The 15,993-nt window shown below is 49.1% G+C and overlaps 1 protein-coding gene across 2 annotated transcripts; it reads right to left on the reverse strand.

Moving 5' to 3' along the window:
* Positions 1 to 1,958: 1,958 nt before the first annotated feature.
* CHST12 (carbohydrate sulfotransferase 12) lies at positions 1,959 to 8,833 on the reverse strand. Of its 2 annotated transcripts, none has more exons than XM_048962182.1 (2): positions 8,674 to 8,833; positions 1,959 to 3,712 (listed from the first exon to the last, which is right to left on the reverse strand). In XM_048962182.1, the coding sequence occupies exon 2, from the start codon at positions 3,648 to 3,650 to the stop codon at positions 2,358 to 2,360; it is 1,293 nt and encodes a 430-aa protein (XP_048818139.1). In that variant the 5' UTR covers positions 3,651 to 3,712; positions 8,674 to 8,833; the 3' UTR covers positions 1,959 to 2,357. The 2 variants fall into 2 exon arrangements, with proteins under 2 accessions (XP_048818139.1, XP_048818140.1); XM_048962183.1 differs by lacking the exon at positions 8,674 to 8,833 and adding an exon at positions 8,191 to 8,572.
* Between the last annotated feature and the right edge of the window lie 7,160 nt (positions 8,834 to 15,993).

Consider the following 15,993-nt stretch of genomic DNA (forward strand, 5'->3'; position numbering starts at 1 on the left):
GGCTGCCTTTGACTCCTTCACAATACATTCACAGCAGTGGGAGGGTGGGGAGGAAGGCTTCAAAAGGAAGAAGCAGCAAGGAGCAGGCTATGGGGAAGCAGCAGCAGAGCAAGCCCTCTCCATGTGAGCCTCACTGCTCTTCTCTGCAGGCACTTAGGAGAATGGCTTTGGCTGGGTATGGGCTTGAAGACATTGAAATGGCTTAAAGCAAACGCAGGCTGGGCTTGACAGGGTGACAGCCCTCTCCCACCACCACCCTCACCACTCGAGCTCTCCTGAGGGTGAAGCCATGAAATACGCTCTGCCTTGGACAAGCTGCAGCCATGGCTCATGATGTGGTGTAGGTGAGGATGCAGCTGCAGCCAGTTTGCAGGATGAGCATCACAGAGGCCCTGCAACTGAGCACAGCTCGGAGGGGCAGGATTTGGTCAAGAGGTGCAGGGGAAGCAGCTGGGAGGAAGTTTGCACAGCTCGGGCAATGCGGTGCTCATCAGCACATCTGCGCTGCGTCCCCAGCTGCCCACGTCTGCAAATACTAAACATCAATTAAATGGAAATTAGAAGAGGAAAAAAAAACCAACCAAAAAACAAACACGTTGTAAAGACAACAACCGAAAACATCCACGCTGTAACTTTGAAGAGCAGGATGAAGCCACCCTGAAGAAATGTAAATATTGCAGGAACCGACAGCCTCCCAGGATTACTCATTACAGCAGATGAGAGTCTCAACATCTTTCTGTTTTGCAGCAATTAGCTTGTAATTGAAAAAATAAATTGAAGAGATCAACACTTTTCTATTATTAGTTTTAAATAATGACTCATAAACAAGCACTTCCTTTTTCCCCAGGCTGTGAAGATCTAAGCACTAAAAATCAGATCATGGCTTCAGGCTCATTTAAACTGCAAATATCTCTGCAGAAATTACAGGAGGGTGCTGTGAATACAATTCTTTGCTCCTAGCATAACTACTAGCTATTACCTTTCACTTAAAGATTAAAAAGCTTGGTGCAGCACATTCACCAGGAGGAGCACACAATGCTGAGACAACGTCACACCTCCTGCTGGTCTCTGAGCAGAACAAGGAAGCCAGCCCCAAGGCAGCTGCCCAGAACACAAAGCTGCTTCCTGAGGCTTGGACCTCCATCGTTTTCACAGCTCAGGAAAGTAATTAAGCATTTCAGCCCTCTGCCTGATCACAGAGCAATTCAGAGAGATGCAGATTCAGCTGATGAGACACAAAGCCTGTCTCCAAAAGCTGCATCCTTTGGGAAGCAGCCCGCAGGCGCTGAGCACAGTGGGCCACCATCACTGCTGCAGCAGGGCCCAGCAAGGCAGGTGACTAAATCTGCTTCAGTCAGTTGCTACAAGCATGAATGCAGCAGATGAGGGCACAGCATCACAAGCAGTAGCTGGCAAACTGAAAACAAATGAATTCAGAGATCACTTCGATGGACACAAACTGAAAGAAATCTTTCAGCTTTTCTTCACCCAGGGGTAAATATCCACACCCTGCCACATTCCCCTAAAGCACTGGGAGTTGTGTTATATCCCCATTGCTGCAAGTTACCTGTGCTGAGCACAGCAGACATCACATCACAGAAGATTCTCCATGCTAGCAATGCAGAGGCTGAGCAAATGCAGTGTTCTGTACAGCACAGCTCCTCCACCACGCTGCTGGAAGTGGAAGCAGAGCACAGGCTCTGGGCTGGCCATCTGCACATCCTGAATCACCCCGTGGGCCTCAACCACTTCCCTCCTGTGATCCTGGCTGTGAGCTGCATGCCTCACCACAGCACGGGTGCTTGGGCACTGAGTGACCCATCTGCTGGGCTCCCAGCCCTGAAGAGATTCAAGTGCCCTGCAACATCACAAACAGCCTTGAGACGACACACAGAGGCAAACGCATCAGCACTTTTTAGGTTTTTCTTTCACTTCTTTTTTTTTTTTTTTTTATTCCTTCCTTTCCTTTGCCACAACACAAACTTCGTATTAAATATCTTAAATATATTAATTTTAAAAAATGTATTAATAAAAAGCTACTGAAGGACACAGCTGGCAGAGTGACCATGGGCAGTGACCCACTGCAAAACATGGAGACATTAAAAAAAAAAATAAAAAGGAAACCCAGAAAACAATGATAAAAATACTGGCATTTTTTCCATATGCACAGCTGGATGGAAATATCCTGAACTTGGCATTACTGCGAAAACGGAAGGGGAAACGGTAGAAAAAATATATTCCATTGTACCAACCTTTATGGAAAAGGGAGGTAAAAGCAAAAAAAAAAAAAAATGAGGAGGCTTTAAACATTTTTGGTATTTCAGATGTTCCCTCCCCCACCCGCAGCCCAATCACTTTTAGTCTTTAAGCAAGTTTTCCGGCTTGGGGTAGCCAAAGAGCACAAAGTCTGCCTCATACAGCTTGTAGAGCTGCTGCCTCCAAGCCAGGGGGATTTTAGCAAACCAGTCATCCTCCCAGCTGCTGGCAGTCCTGTTCCGGTAGCTGGGGGGGAAGCGGAGCAGCCTGTCCACCTTGAGAAGCTGCAAGAGATAAGCAGCGTCCTCATCCAGCGTCTCCAGCTTCCCGATGAAATCATAGTCTATCTGGCACGGGTGGCACAGCCGGTACACCTGCCGCCAGTGCTCGTTGAAAGGGGCCATCTTCTCTGTCCTGGGATCCAGTAAGTACTGGATGAAGTCCGAAAAGGAGACTTTGAGGCCGGCCCCGAAGGCCTCGCTAACAGAGGTGGGAAGGTTGGTATGGTTGGAGTACAGCTTTAGCATGGGGATGGCAAAACGCCGGTAGAACTCCTCGTTCTCCAGCTCAAATTTGCTGCGAAAGGCAGAGATGAGGCGGACAAAAGGGTCCCTCACGAAGAGGAACTTTGTGTATTTCTTCAGTTTGATCTTCATGAGATGCCGGGAGAATTTCCCGTATCGACGCCAGAATTTGTTGAAAGTCAAGTGGGTGCTGGTATTGTGGACGTGCTCCCGTGGGATGTCCAGGGGGTTCCGGTATGGGACTCCTTGGTCCAGCAGGCTCTCACTCAGCACAATCATCACCCGTTTCCAGTTGGTGCAGGCAACCTTGGGGACGTAGCAGTAGATGATGCCGTGGCGGTCATCCACAATCAGATGGTTGAGCTCATAGTTTGGGATGTCATCAAAGGAGCGCTCCTTGGTGGGGAAGGCAAAGCTGGAATTGGCACAAAACTCCCGCAGCGTTCTCTGCCTCTCTATCTGCAGCTTCTCTTGGTCCAAGCTGTTTCTGGCATTGTGCGTCGACCAGTCATAGCCCCGTATGTTCTCCTCCAAATTGCTCACCACAGGCTTGTTGGAGCCCTGGACGAGCAGCTGCTCTGTCTTTCGGGAAGTAGAGCTGTTCTGTTTCAGGCTTGAACTAAGCAGCTTTGCTAAAAACTCATCCACCTCTGGCAAGGCTTCCCAGTCCCCACCTGCAGTGATACCGGGGATGGACTCTGGGGAATGAGGCCTGGAAAAGGACGTGTGCAGGTAGAAGTGAGCTGTTCCCACGTTGTCCCAGTAGACGATGATCAGGAGGATCATGAAGATGGAGACCAGCACCACAGAGAGACGGAGGAGCCGTGCTTTGGTCATCCTGACAGCTACCACAATAGCTGGCCTTCCCATGGATTCACCTCTGGCTCGCAGAGCGAGGGCTGGGATCCTGCATGGTGCTGCAGACCATGAGCCTGGAAAGGAACCAGAAATAAAGTTCAGTCAATTTCTTAACTACTCTGGTTTAGAGACAATGACCTTGCACGATCAAGGCTCTGCACAGGGCTGACCATCTCACAGTATTGCACAGGAAGAGCTGTGTGCTCCCCAAGTACCTACAGTGGCTACACAGAGAGGCACCAATTCTCTTGTAGACAAAGCCCGACCTTCCCTCCTGTTGGCCCTCCTTTGGCAGTTTTAATAGCATCTGGTTCTGCAACTGAGCAGATGGGGTCATGAGATCTCAAAGTATCCCAGGGACAGACCACAGCCTTCAGCTTCTGCTCCAGCTCCTTCCTCGAGGAGGAAAAGCTGCACTCATCCTATGAACCGGGGGACGCTGTCAGGAGTGTACATTCGGGCTCCTAGAGGCTAGCCTGGAATTCACTTGAAAGCTCTGATTTTCTGTCCAAAAGGAGACATAACATGTTACAAGTTTACTCATTTCCATAGCAACAAAGGTTTGTTCATCACTCTCCAGCTTCCTGAATCGCACGATTTTATCAGGAGTTCTGTTTCCATTTAAAAACAAATAAACAAAAATATTAACATTTCAGGCCTCAAGTTATCAGAGGGAAGTGTAGGAGTATTAAAAATCTAAAACCATACACAGAAAGTACCAACTGCCTTGCAGACCTCCTTGATTTTTAAGCATGTCTAACACACCAAGCAAGAGGGCTCGATCCATGACTTCAGCTTTTGGGATCACACTGCAGTCCCATCTCGCCCATAAAGACACTCTGAGCCACTGTACTAAAAACAAAAGCCTTATCAGACTTCTAAACACGTAGGCACATTGCCTCAGTGGCTAAAGAAAGCTTGTGTTGACAGAACATCACCGACCGAACACACTGTTTCATCTAATCTGTGCGAAGGCACCCAGAGGATGTCACCTCCACCACCTTTCTTGGTAACTACTTCATTTTGTCAAGGGCAGCAATTACACCAACAGCTTTCCTGTGAGAACCCACAGGGACGCAACCCTGACAAGAGCTAAGCATCAATAAAAACCTGCAAGAATGATTACTTTTAGCCAAATTGTTTCTGAGATTAAGGATGCTCTGGTAGATCTCCGTCCACTTCTGGGCTGTGTGCAAGTCAGTCACTTTCCCAGCTTAACATAACGTTTCTGTCAGCACCACCCCTAACAGCTCCCAGTCTCCAAAGGCAGGTGAGAAATCACTGTTACATGATCCTTCCTGGAGGGTGCAGAGATTCCTTCTCGTGGCTGTTGGATGAACACAAAGATGTTCACTCCTCACCAGCAGGTGCGAGGTTCGACAGTCCCAACAGTCCTGAACACCCCAGAATTGAGGAGCAAAGACTGACAGCAGTGGAGGAATAATGCAGGAAAGTGAGGAGCAGCTCTATGACATTTTGGGAGAGAATTCAAAGCCTGCTGTTTCACACAGACTACCTGTGAGGGTTAGAATCAAAAGCCAAGCACAAAAGTGGGCACCCCACAGTCTTGGAAAGATTATTCCCTAGCCAGTTCAGTTCTTGGATAGCACCAACCCTATGCTGTATATGGATGCAAAGAACCCCAGAGTCCAGATGTGCAGAAGTACTGAACCCCTTTGCTCTCTATGGGCAACACGCTCAGCACCTGTGAAAGCTACAGAAGCCTTAAATTGAGTCACTTGTCTAAAGAGCCACCTCCATGGCTGTGTTCATGCCTCAGACACAGCAGATTTTAACAAGCAAAGTCCTGATTTCAAGCACTGGACCAAAACCATTAGACCAGAATTTACTAATGAACAGGAACAACATCAAAGCATTAGCCCAGTTTGTCCCAAAAGATGTAAAATGCAGAACTGTGGGTTTGGGATTTTTCCACCAATGTATTTATTTGCATTTTGGAGGTAGGGAGAGCCAGAAACTCAGCATAGCTGTAGCCTACCACGTGCCATCACAGTGCAGCACCAACGGCTGTGCTCCTTGGAGTCAGGCTCTTATCCCACATCTCAAAAGGAGCTGGAAGAACCAGGCAGACACAACACACAGCACTCTGCAGAGCAAAGCACCACTCAGCAGCAATTCTCTAGGTTTAGCTCATTCAGGATAAGGATGGATCAAATCTAGGAAGAAGCACCCAGAGATGAGCATGGAGTTAAGGAAGGGGAAAATTACATATGTGCGTCAGCACTCCAGGCCAGCATCTCAGCCCAACAACAGAAGATAATGGAGTGATGCTGCCAAGCCTACTGCTTGGCACATCTCTGGTTGTGCATTTTGCCTCAATCTGTTCTTGCTTTTGAGACAGTTAGCTGTTCAGGGCAGGGAATGCTTCCTATTCTGGATGAATACGGCGCCTGCTGCGTACACAATCCCTAGCACGCTGGGTTTCAGGGTGGCTGGAATGCAATAAGTCTGGAAAGCTGCAAAGAGCATCCATCCTTTCTTGCCATCTCCCCATGCCCAGCAGCTCCCACAGCTCCAGGCTGCTGCCAGCATTTCTACAGAGCTGTCCCACCCAGTGCAGACAGATTATACTCTCAGCACCAATAGAAGAAGCCCAGCACTGTGTGTGGCACAGCCAGCACACGCATTCCTCTGGGTAAATGGAAGGATGCTCCTCATTAGAGCCACCCCGATCACATCGCTCCCTCCAGAAGCCCAAGGGTTCGTGACTGCTTTCCAGGACACAGCGCACAGCCTCAGCATTTGGCTTTCTCAAGTCACACAGCAGAGAGCAGCACAGAATTGAAATGACTCTGCTCCCATTGACTCTGTCAGCAACTGAGAGGAACCCTGGAAAAGAACAGTAGTGCAACTTAATTTCTTCTCCTGAGAAAGCTGCCGCAGAACACAGAGTTACTCTATTGACTATGATACATCCTCTTTCTGAGCACTTCATAAAGGATGCCAGGCTGAAAGCACAAATTAGAGGTCTCTGAGCACATCAGAGGGAACGTGCCTTCATTCTCCCCTTGCCAGAATCAAGAGGAAAACCTCCAGGAGAAGCCAAGAATTTACATTCAAGTTTAACCCAAAGTCACCAGCCAACAAGAATGTGCACCAGGATCCATACAAAGCTGCTTCTGTGACACGATGCCTGCAAACTGGGAAACGGACCAAGTGCTATAATCATCCTACACAGCCTCCTGAACAGCCGTCACGGGATTATCTCCAACCTGAACTTTGCCTGGGGGCAAACCGATGGCTTTTCTCCCAGCCTCAGTCATGACAGACACCGAGGTGCAAAGTCACCGCTGCCATCCCCTCCTTCACAAGGTACCACGTCAAATAACCATCTCTCCAGATGGTTCAAAATCCACTTAAACCAGAAATGAAGGGGAGGCCTCCCCCAGCTCTTATTGCAAAAGCCATTGCAGATCTGGCTCCTTGGGGATTTGGAAACCCTACTTGCACTTCACAGCCAGTTCGTAACCGTTTGTTCTGAGGGCAAACATCAGCTTAAGCAACTCCTGTCTCTTTCTTCCTGTCCTCTCTACAACACATCTGTGCAGCGATGTTCTCTCACTGCAGAAAGTAACTCCAGCTCTGCTTGTTCCTTTGCTGGAGCAAGAAGGTCTACAGAAAATAAGAACTCACATACAGATCCATGCTGGAGACAATGGACACAACTCTGCTGTTAACAGCACTGTGCCTCCAAAGGTTTCAGTTTCGCATTTCTCCTCACTTTGCATCCTCCCAGGTTTGCTCCCGGCTCCCTCTGGGGATGCAGACACAGCCCAGGCACAGAGAATTGGCTCACCTGCTGCACAGCCTGTTTGCCCACACTTGGGGAGCTACAGGACATCACACAACCTTGCTCAGCCTTCACTTCTCAAGGTGGAAAGCAGTGAAATAAGAACTTTTTTAAACACATAGAAAATAAATTCAAACCAACGCTTGTCCTTGTGGCAATTCGATTCACCAGCAGTCACTACGCAACCCATGCAGCTTTCTTCACCCATGTGCAGAGGAGCACACCTGCTGCAGGTGAGGCTAAGGGAATTAGCAGGCTGCAGGGCAGTCAAACCAAACAAACCTCCGCAAGTGCAGGGGAACAAACTCCCCTCATCCACAGACAACGCACCAATAACCAGAACAAACTTCATTTTTGTCCATCACTCAACACACTGCTTCTCCTAAGCTCTACCAAAACCCAGCGTAGAGCAGGGAAGTTTTAACCTCGGTGACAACGTCCAGCATTTACTGAATCACATAAACGCAGGGCGTAAATGAGAAAAATAAAAGAACATCTTGATGGACACAGCTATGCCACCACAAAGGCGGGTTTGTACAGCCGTGCCAGTGCCAGGCTCCTCTCTCTTAACACCCATCCTAGGAAGTCGCCTCGATAACCCTATTCCCAATGCTCCCAGGAGGAACCAGCCCAAGGCAGCGTGCTCTGCTCGCTCCTGACCCCCATCCGAGCTCCCAGCCCTCCCGGCGGCACGAGCACAGAAGATCGCAGCGTGTCCCGGTGCCCGCAGCCAACACAAACCTGGAGCCTTTGGTGCACGTCAACATCGGCTCCAAAAGGCTCCAAATCAGCGCCCCGCCGGCCGCGTTCGCCTCGGAAATGCTTTATTTAAGAGCGGTCTCGCAGCTCAAGCTCCGTCTGAAGTTCCGTCTTTCAAGTTTTCAAGCCGTCCATCGCGGTGCAGGCTGTCCCCGCTCCGCAGCGACGGCTCGGCTGCTAAAAGCCACGCACCTCGCTGGGACGGAAAGCTCTCTGCCTGCTCACCGCTCCCCGGCTTTGAGCCGCAGAGCAGCACGGAAAGCAAAGCGCACACACAGCTCCGCAGACCCCACCCGAGGGGCCGGTTAAAGGCCCACCGCCCCCAGCCGAGGGGGAAAGCCAGCGTCCGCGCACCGCCGCGCTCACCCGCCGCCCCGCCGGGACGGACGGCACGGGACGGCGCTGAAGCCCTGGAGCAGCCCCGAGGGCGCAGGGCGGATGCGGGCACGGCGGCGCTGCCATTACCTGCTGCCACCGGGAGGTCCCGGCCGCCCTCGGGACCGCCGCTTTCCTCAGCCCCCGGCCCGGCTGCGCGGCAACGGAACGAAGCGGCGGCCGCTCCCACCGACCGTCCTCAGCGAAGGGCCGCTCCGCCGCTACCCGCTCCGCCAATACCCGCGGCCGCCGGCCCCGCCCCGCCCCGCCCCGCCGTGGGCGGCCCCGCGTTCACCTCCCGCGCGGGCAGCGGGGCCGGCGACGGCGCTTCCCTCCACCTTCCCCCCCTTCCCCCTGTCCCGTCCCGCCGCCCCCCGCTGCTGCCGCCTCTCGCGAGACGCCGGCACGGGCAGCTCGGCGGGGCCGTGGCGCAGGCGCTGCTCCGCCCGTCGGCGGGAGGCCCGGCCCGGAGCGCGATCCCGCCGGAGGTCGCTTCTGCCGTTCGAAGCCGCGGCCGGCCCTCAGTCCCTACGGGAGCGGGGCTCGGGCGTCGCGGAGCCGGCCATTTTCCTGCTGGTTGAAGGAGGAAACGGCGCGGCTTTTGGGGGTCTGTCGCAGTAGACGGGAGCAGGATGTAAGCGGTGACACAGCACAGCCAAAGGCTGCTGCTCGAAAAGCACACGATGGTTTAAATTCCATCTCCTACTCGTAGAGATCGAGAAAAGTCCTCAGGAGAGGAGCGGGAGGTGGCTGTGGGCTGCAGCCTCCGTTGCAGCGGCTCTCAAAGCTGCAAACAGTACTTCCACGTTCTGCTTCTGAGCTCTCAGCCCCCACGTTTCATATTTCTTAACATCAGCTTGAAACGTAGGTTTTACAGGCAGGGAAACGGGCGCATCGCACGGCCCCGCGCCCTTCACAGCAGCTGAGGCCAATGGTCCGACTCGTGACAGCCTCCCTGCAGAGATGCAGCCTCAAAGCAGTGCATCAGACTCCAGCCCTTGCTTTAAATAGCTCTGAACACTGCAACTTTTCATGGTGATTCAGCCCAAAGGTATGCAGTGGAGATGGACGCACTCGGAAAACTCCACTTTTCCCTCGCTTTTGCTCCTTCAGTGCTCGCAGGTCACGTGAGGCTTTGTAAATAGAGGTTGGCTTAAGCCTTGGTAGCCCAGGTTTGTTTTACAGACACGATGTGCTTATTTTATCTGTCTTTCTTTGTATCTTCATTTATGTGAGAGTCCACACAAGGAACAAGTTTTCCTGACCTCTCTGCTTTGCAGTTGCACCTCCTCCTACTTAGTAAGTAAAATGGGTTGCATTCTCATGCCCCTTCACATGCTTGTATTGCATCCCACTACAGGAGTTTGAGGTATTTTACAAATAAACATAATTTAAGCGTCCTTGTCCCCGCAGTGAACTACACCTCATCTTCCTGCCGGGTTGCAAAGCAGGAGGCACAGAGGGATGGAGATGATCCCAGTGTCACAGCAAGTCAGACAGAGCACATAGGATTTTTTGCAAGTCCTGCAGCTGTAAAAATGGTTTTGATCCACGTGAGGAATGCGTGAACCTACCTGAGAATGTCAGCTTTAAATGCTTCTTGGCAGACCCAGGAGAGCAGTCAGGTCTCTGTGCTCTGGCATGAAGTCATTGTTCAATGGAATGACCAGAACGACTTTATTTGAAACACATTTAAAAGCTGGAAAAAGAACAATTGAGAAGGCTGCTGGCTGGAGCTGTACGTTCCAAAGAGAATAACCTCATTCCCGCTATTAACATCCAGACTAGCTCTTATCAGGGTCTTCGCGTATCACCACACTGCTTCTCCTGGCTGCAGTCAGACCTGAAATGCTTGCCACCTGGAAAAGAGCTTGCAGCAGACTCTGGCTGCTCCCACAGCCAAACATCTGCACACCCAAAGAGCGTTCCAAGGAGTGCATCACACCTCTCAGCTCCACAGGAATGGCAGAGAAGAAAGGCAAAGGTATTTTTGGGCCTTTTCCACTTGGATCTAGTGGTCAGGGAACCTGCTGGATATGGCTGCCATCCACACATTTGCCCTGGGAAAAAGGCAGTGTGGGTTTCATCTTGTAGGAGAGCACCGCTGGGAAAATGAGGTTTTCTTCTTGCCCTCTGTTAACAGCTTGTTTGTCTTAAAGTGAAACTAATACCTAACGCACATGGAACAGAAGTAGGGTAGAAAAAGTCATATAGAAAATGTAAGTTCCCATTCCCCACTGCTTTTCAGCAACACAGAAGCTAAAATGCAGACTAAGGCATGAACCTCCTGAACCCACCCCTGTGGGTAGTGGTAGCAGGGGCCTCACACCTCGTCTGTTAGAGAACTATTGTTGACTACTGACTACATTGTTGACTATTTCTGTTTCATTCCTTGCCAGATTCACTGACAAAAGAAACAATCCTCAGGGCAGAACAATCAGTGTTTTAAAAGTTTCGCCTTGCCTCTCTCCTTAATGAAGTGCAATGAGCCATAGAGCAGAGCTCTGTGTCCAAACACAACATCAGAGCCTATGATGACCCAAGCTATGGACTCTGTCACTGCTCTGAGAGTCAGGATTTCACACAGCCAACGCCACTCCTCAATATCAAAGCTCTCTTCAGGGGCACGTTTGTGACAATGATCACATTTTAATGTTGGGGAAGATGGCAAAAAGGTTGTGTTGTCCTGACCAAATTCTGGGCAATTCCCAGAAGGCAACACAGAGTGGCCAGGGACCCTGTGTCCACAGGGAAAACATTGAGAGATCCACAGAGTGAAAATGCTATCACAGATCATTGCTCATCTTCCTTCACCTCATCTTCTCCTTTTATTTCTCCTTCCTGCACAACCCCAATTCTCTTCAGGACAAAGAATCTCTACATAGGGATTCCCATACATTGCCCTCCAAATCACTGCCTTCCATCTATCATTCCTGACGTTCTACACCCCAGTCCATACCAGACACCTCATCCTCTGCCTTTCTACTAATCCACCCTCTTGTCTTGTCCCTCATATTCTTTTCATCCACCAACCTCACACTGCTTTCAACTCTTTTTCATTTGCTCTTTTTTTTACCACTTTGTATCACACACACAGTCTCCATTCTACATCTCCACTCCTCAAGTTTCCTCTCCTTCCATCCACTACATCCTACATTTCCACACTGCTTTTAAGCACTAACTTCCCTTGTGACTTGTTTCCTCATTTCCTTGTCTTGATGGGTTTTGCTTGATAAACGCAGCTCAGGGGCATTCGAGGTTCTTCAAAGGAGGTGCTGTCCTGATGTTTGCAATCATAACAGAGCTGCTGTTACCCCTAATGAGTCCTGGAGGGATGGATGCAGCTTTGCCATGGTTAGAATGGAGGTGATGGGGACTGCTCAGGGCTGAGCCCCTGCAAGTCAGTCATTGGGACTCTAGTGGAGAATCCATTAGGAGTGAAGGACGTGCTGGTAAAAGACCATTCGTTAGGCTTTCTTTCCAGCAACAGCAAGATCAATAAGTAATTAACTTTCTGCAATAGGATTTTTGCAAGAAAAATCACGGTTCCCCCCAAAACACTGGCAGCTTCTCAATTCTGCCCACAACAGAAACCTTCAGTTTCTCTCCATCCTTTCTCCTCCTCGTCATCCTCTGGAAAACACATCAGTCAGGCAGCAACAGCAGCAACTCAGCACCAAGGCCTGAGGTAAGGTTCATAAACAGAGGTGTAAAGAATCCACAAAGTAACCAGGGCAGCAACAAGCGTGCAGGGGATCTTTTTGATTTCCTAGGGGAGAGACGACTTACGACAGCACCATCACTCTCAGTTACAACTCCTGCTGCCCCAGTAACACCCAAATTTATTGGCCAATTTCAGCCAAACCATACAGAAGGGATGAAAACACTCCCAGGCAGTGAGTTTATAGGAAGGACTGGTACACTGACTGCATAGCAAAGTGCACACAAAACCCCAGAGGAGTGTTCCAAGCGGGATAAAGTTGATGCATGGAGATACTCTCTTTACTTTTGATTATTTCCTTGGACTCTGAATGTGGAATGCTTTGCTTATTCTTTGTACCTGCTGAAGAAAGGAGTAGATTTCCTCCCCGACCTTATCCTTTCTATTGAAAGTGCCAGCAGGGCTCCAAAAACATGAGGGTGCTACACTAGAGTTTCCCATGAAAGAAAATGGATGTATCTGAATTGCTTTTGAGAAGCAAGGCTGCAGGCACAAAATACTGTGAGTGGAGTCACAGATACTAGCTTGAAAACTAGCAGCTGGTGCAAGATGCATGGGAAATGGTATTGGATCAGTGCAGGGCCATGGCAACATTGCATCCAACTCATCCCCATGCAGGCAAGAGGGGCACAGGACCTCTAAGCTGATTCAGACAGAGGAACTCTGACAGAAAATAATTAAGTTATTTGGGAGTAGAAGTGCCCAAGGTCACCTTGCAAAGCCTCTTCTGCTCAAGGACTGATTTGTCATTCCATTTGCAGCTCTTACCAGGGGAAAAAAACAACAGAGGATGGAGGCGGGGGGGGGGGGGGGGGGGGGAAGAAAAAGGGAATTGCATCAAGTTACAGACTGGTTCTGTTTCTTCTCAGTCCCTTAGGATCTATTTTGGTATATAATTATTACAGTATATAATTACAGCATAGAAGGGTATTCTTCCTCCTCCACTGACATGGCTCAGGAGGCATTCAAACCTTGAGGGAAGGGACCAAGATCCCTGAACCTTGTATTCAAAGCACCAGATTAACAGGTCATCAGATAAACAATTAGAGCATAGATCAACCATCGCTCAGACCTACAAAATTACTGTGTTGGTGTGCTAAGCATGGCAAAGAGCTAAGTGTCTGGGCCACATACCCATAAGAAACACCAATACTTTGATCTCTCTCTTGATTTACTTGCATATCCTAACAAGTACCTCCAGTTTCGATCTGCAAGTTTTCAACTACCAGAACAATATTTATTCTTCTTTGGTTTTTACTCATCTATAAAAACTGAAGCAACCCCAAAGCAGCAGAAGGGAATCCCAAGTTTGTGCTCAACAGCGGTGGGTGCCTGCCCAAGGGTGAGCACAGCCCCATGCACACGAAGGCACAGAGGCCAGGAGCAGTGCCAGGCAAGGAGCTCAGCCTGGTTTCTTCCAAAGTCTGGTCTGCAACTCTTTCAGACCTCTTTGATTCAGCCCTTGCAATATCCAAATTTTGCTCACACATGCCAAAATACTTCTTTTACCAGCTGCTTGAAGGGCTGCTTTGATGTGGATTAAACAGCAATCTGGGGCTAGCACCTTGCTTTTAGAACACTGCTGGTGAGACATCAATCTTCTGCTACTGCACAGAAGCCTTAAAACACAACAAGGCATCAACAGAGCTGGTTTGATTTAGGATCAATAAGCAGATAAGAGCAGCTCTAAATAAGTTACACTGGGAGTAAAAATAGCAGAGAACAAGATGCAACCCAAAACACATCAAGAAATCTCAGTACTTCTGCCCAGTCAATTAATTTCCTTTCACATTATTAGTTGTATCATTAAGGAAGACTCATTCTCATGGATGAAATTCACTGACATTAAAAATGACTGTTTCTTTCCCAGATATCTATTAGAGAAGACAGATCTCAGGGCAGATGGTGCAAGTCTGAATAATCTGTATAAAAATAAAGCTGTGGTTAATGACTCAAAAAAAAAAAAAAAAAAAAGACAATTCCCCTGTAAGGTGGTGAACAAAAAATACATTTGTAAGATAAGCCATAGGGAGGAAAGAGACAGAGTCCTGCTCCCTGCCTCTGAGCTGCCATCATTTGAATACTGCATTTAAATGAAATATTGCAAAATTAGCATATATTCAGAAAGGGTTCAAATAAAGATCAGCTGAAACAAGATAGAAAATAATGAGATTTACATAGGAAAAGGCAGCAAATAAAAAGAGCATAATAAAAATACGTGAACAGATGCAGTCAGGTACAAAAGACAGGCCAAGAAGTTCTGCAATCCTTGTCTCTTAGAAGGGCAAGAGCTGAAGGATGCAGAACCAGTGAAAGGAAGTGTGATTTGCACAGAGCTGCACGTCACAGCAAGGCCAGGAGCTCTGCAGGATCTGAAAGCAAGCATTCGTAGGGGAACCAGCAGAGCTGAAGTGCACTCGTGGCAGAGCCCCAGGGCTTGTGTGTACCCAGTCTTACCCACAATACACATCAGCAATAGCAACCACTTCACCCTAGGCCTGACCCAGTCATTGATCTTAGGGCCTTAAGCTCAGAGCCTGGAGAGTTTATAGCAGTTTATCAAGTTTAATCCAGTTAATTCTCCCCCACTCCCGCCTCTCACACAGTCAGACTCGCGCTGACTGACAAAGGCAATGAGCTCAGCAATGCCATTGCTGCTGTCAGCAGGAGCCTCCAGAGGCCTGGGACTGCACTACCAGCAGCTGCAGAGCTGAGCATGCCTCCGGGTTCAGCCAAGGTTCCCAAAATGCTGATCAAAGTTACCTATGACAAAGAAGAGAATTGCATTTCACTAAGCACCCATTTCATTTAACTCCAGGTAGCGATCATTATGAGCCTGTTGGAGCAGATCAGAGCAAGTTGGCCCTGAACTGTGCAGGTCCCAGGGGTTCAGCAAAAGCTGCTTGCATGGAATTCATTGCAGGGCTGGAGCAATTACACAGCAGCAATTAACTGCCAGCTCAATCAGGCAGAATCGAAGCACTGCCTTGGCCCCATATCAGGGGCCACATGAGGAACACATGAGCTGTGTTGAATCAGACCTGATTCTAGACCTGCGTGCCTGAAGAAGGGTCATCAGAGAAGACCACCAATGCAAAAATCCCACCTACAAGCTGTTCTTGGAGTCTCAGCTGATAAGAGTTGAAAAACTCTTTTCACCTTTCCGTGCCTGCTTTCCTCTTCATAAAATACAGCAGCGTCTCCTTAACAGCTCTCTAAAACACTGCACAATGCACGTAAGTGATGTCTTATCAGGAGAGCATGCAATTACTGAAACACTTGTTACACAGCCCCACCACTCACAGGCAATGAGTTTCTATAGCAACCAAATCCATTTCCACAATAACAAGGTAAGCTACCTGTCAATTTAATGAGGGCTTTTGCATGCAGCTCCACATCTAGAGCACTGAGCAGACAATTCTGAATGGTTCAAACAGCAGCAGTTACTTTTCTTCAGTGTGTGTCTCAGAGCACAGGGTGGGCTCTCTGCATTTTCATAACTTTTGAGTCAGAGGAATGCAACAATTCACTTCAACTCATTACCTCCCTGAACACATTTGAACACCCATGGGCCCAACTATTTGATTGCTGATTTACGATCAACATCTGTTCCAAGGAACGCTACAGAAGAGACAGTAAATGAAATGAGCTGTGTCAAAAATGACAGAATTACAGAAGGAAGAGCCCTT

The sequence above is a fragment of the Lagopus muta genome, chromosome 15 (assembly GCF_023343835.1).
Source record: "Lagopus muta isolate bLagMut1 chromosome 15, bLagMut1 primary, whole genome shotgun sequence".
NCBI classification, from domain to species: Eukaryota; Metazoa; Chordata; class Aves; order Galliformes; family Phasianidae; genus Lagopus; species Lagopus muta.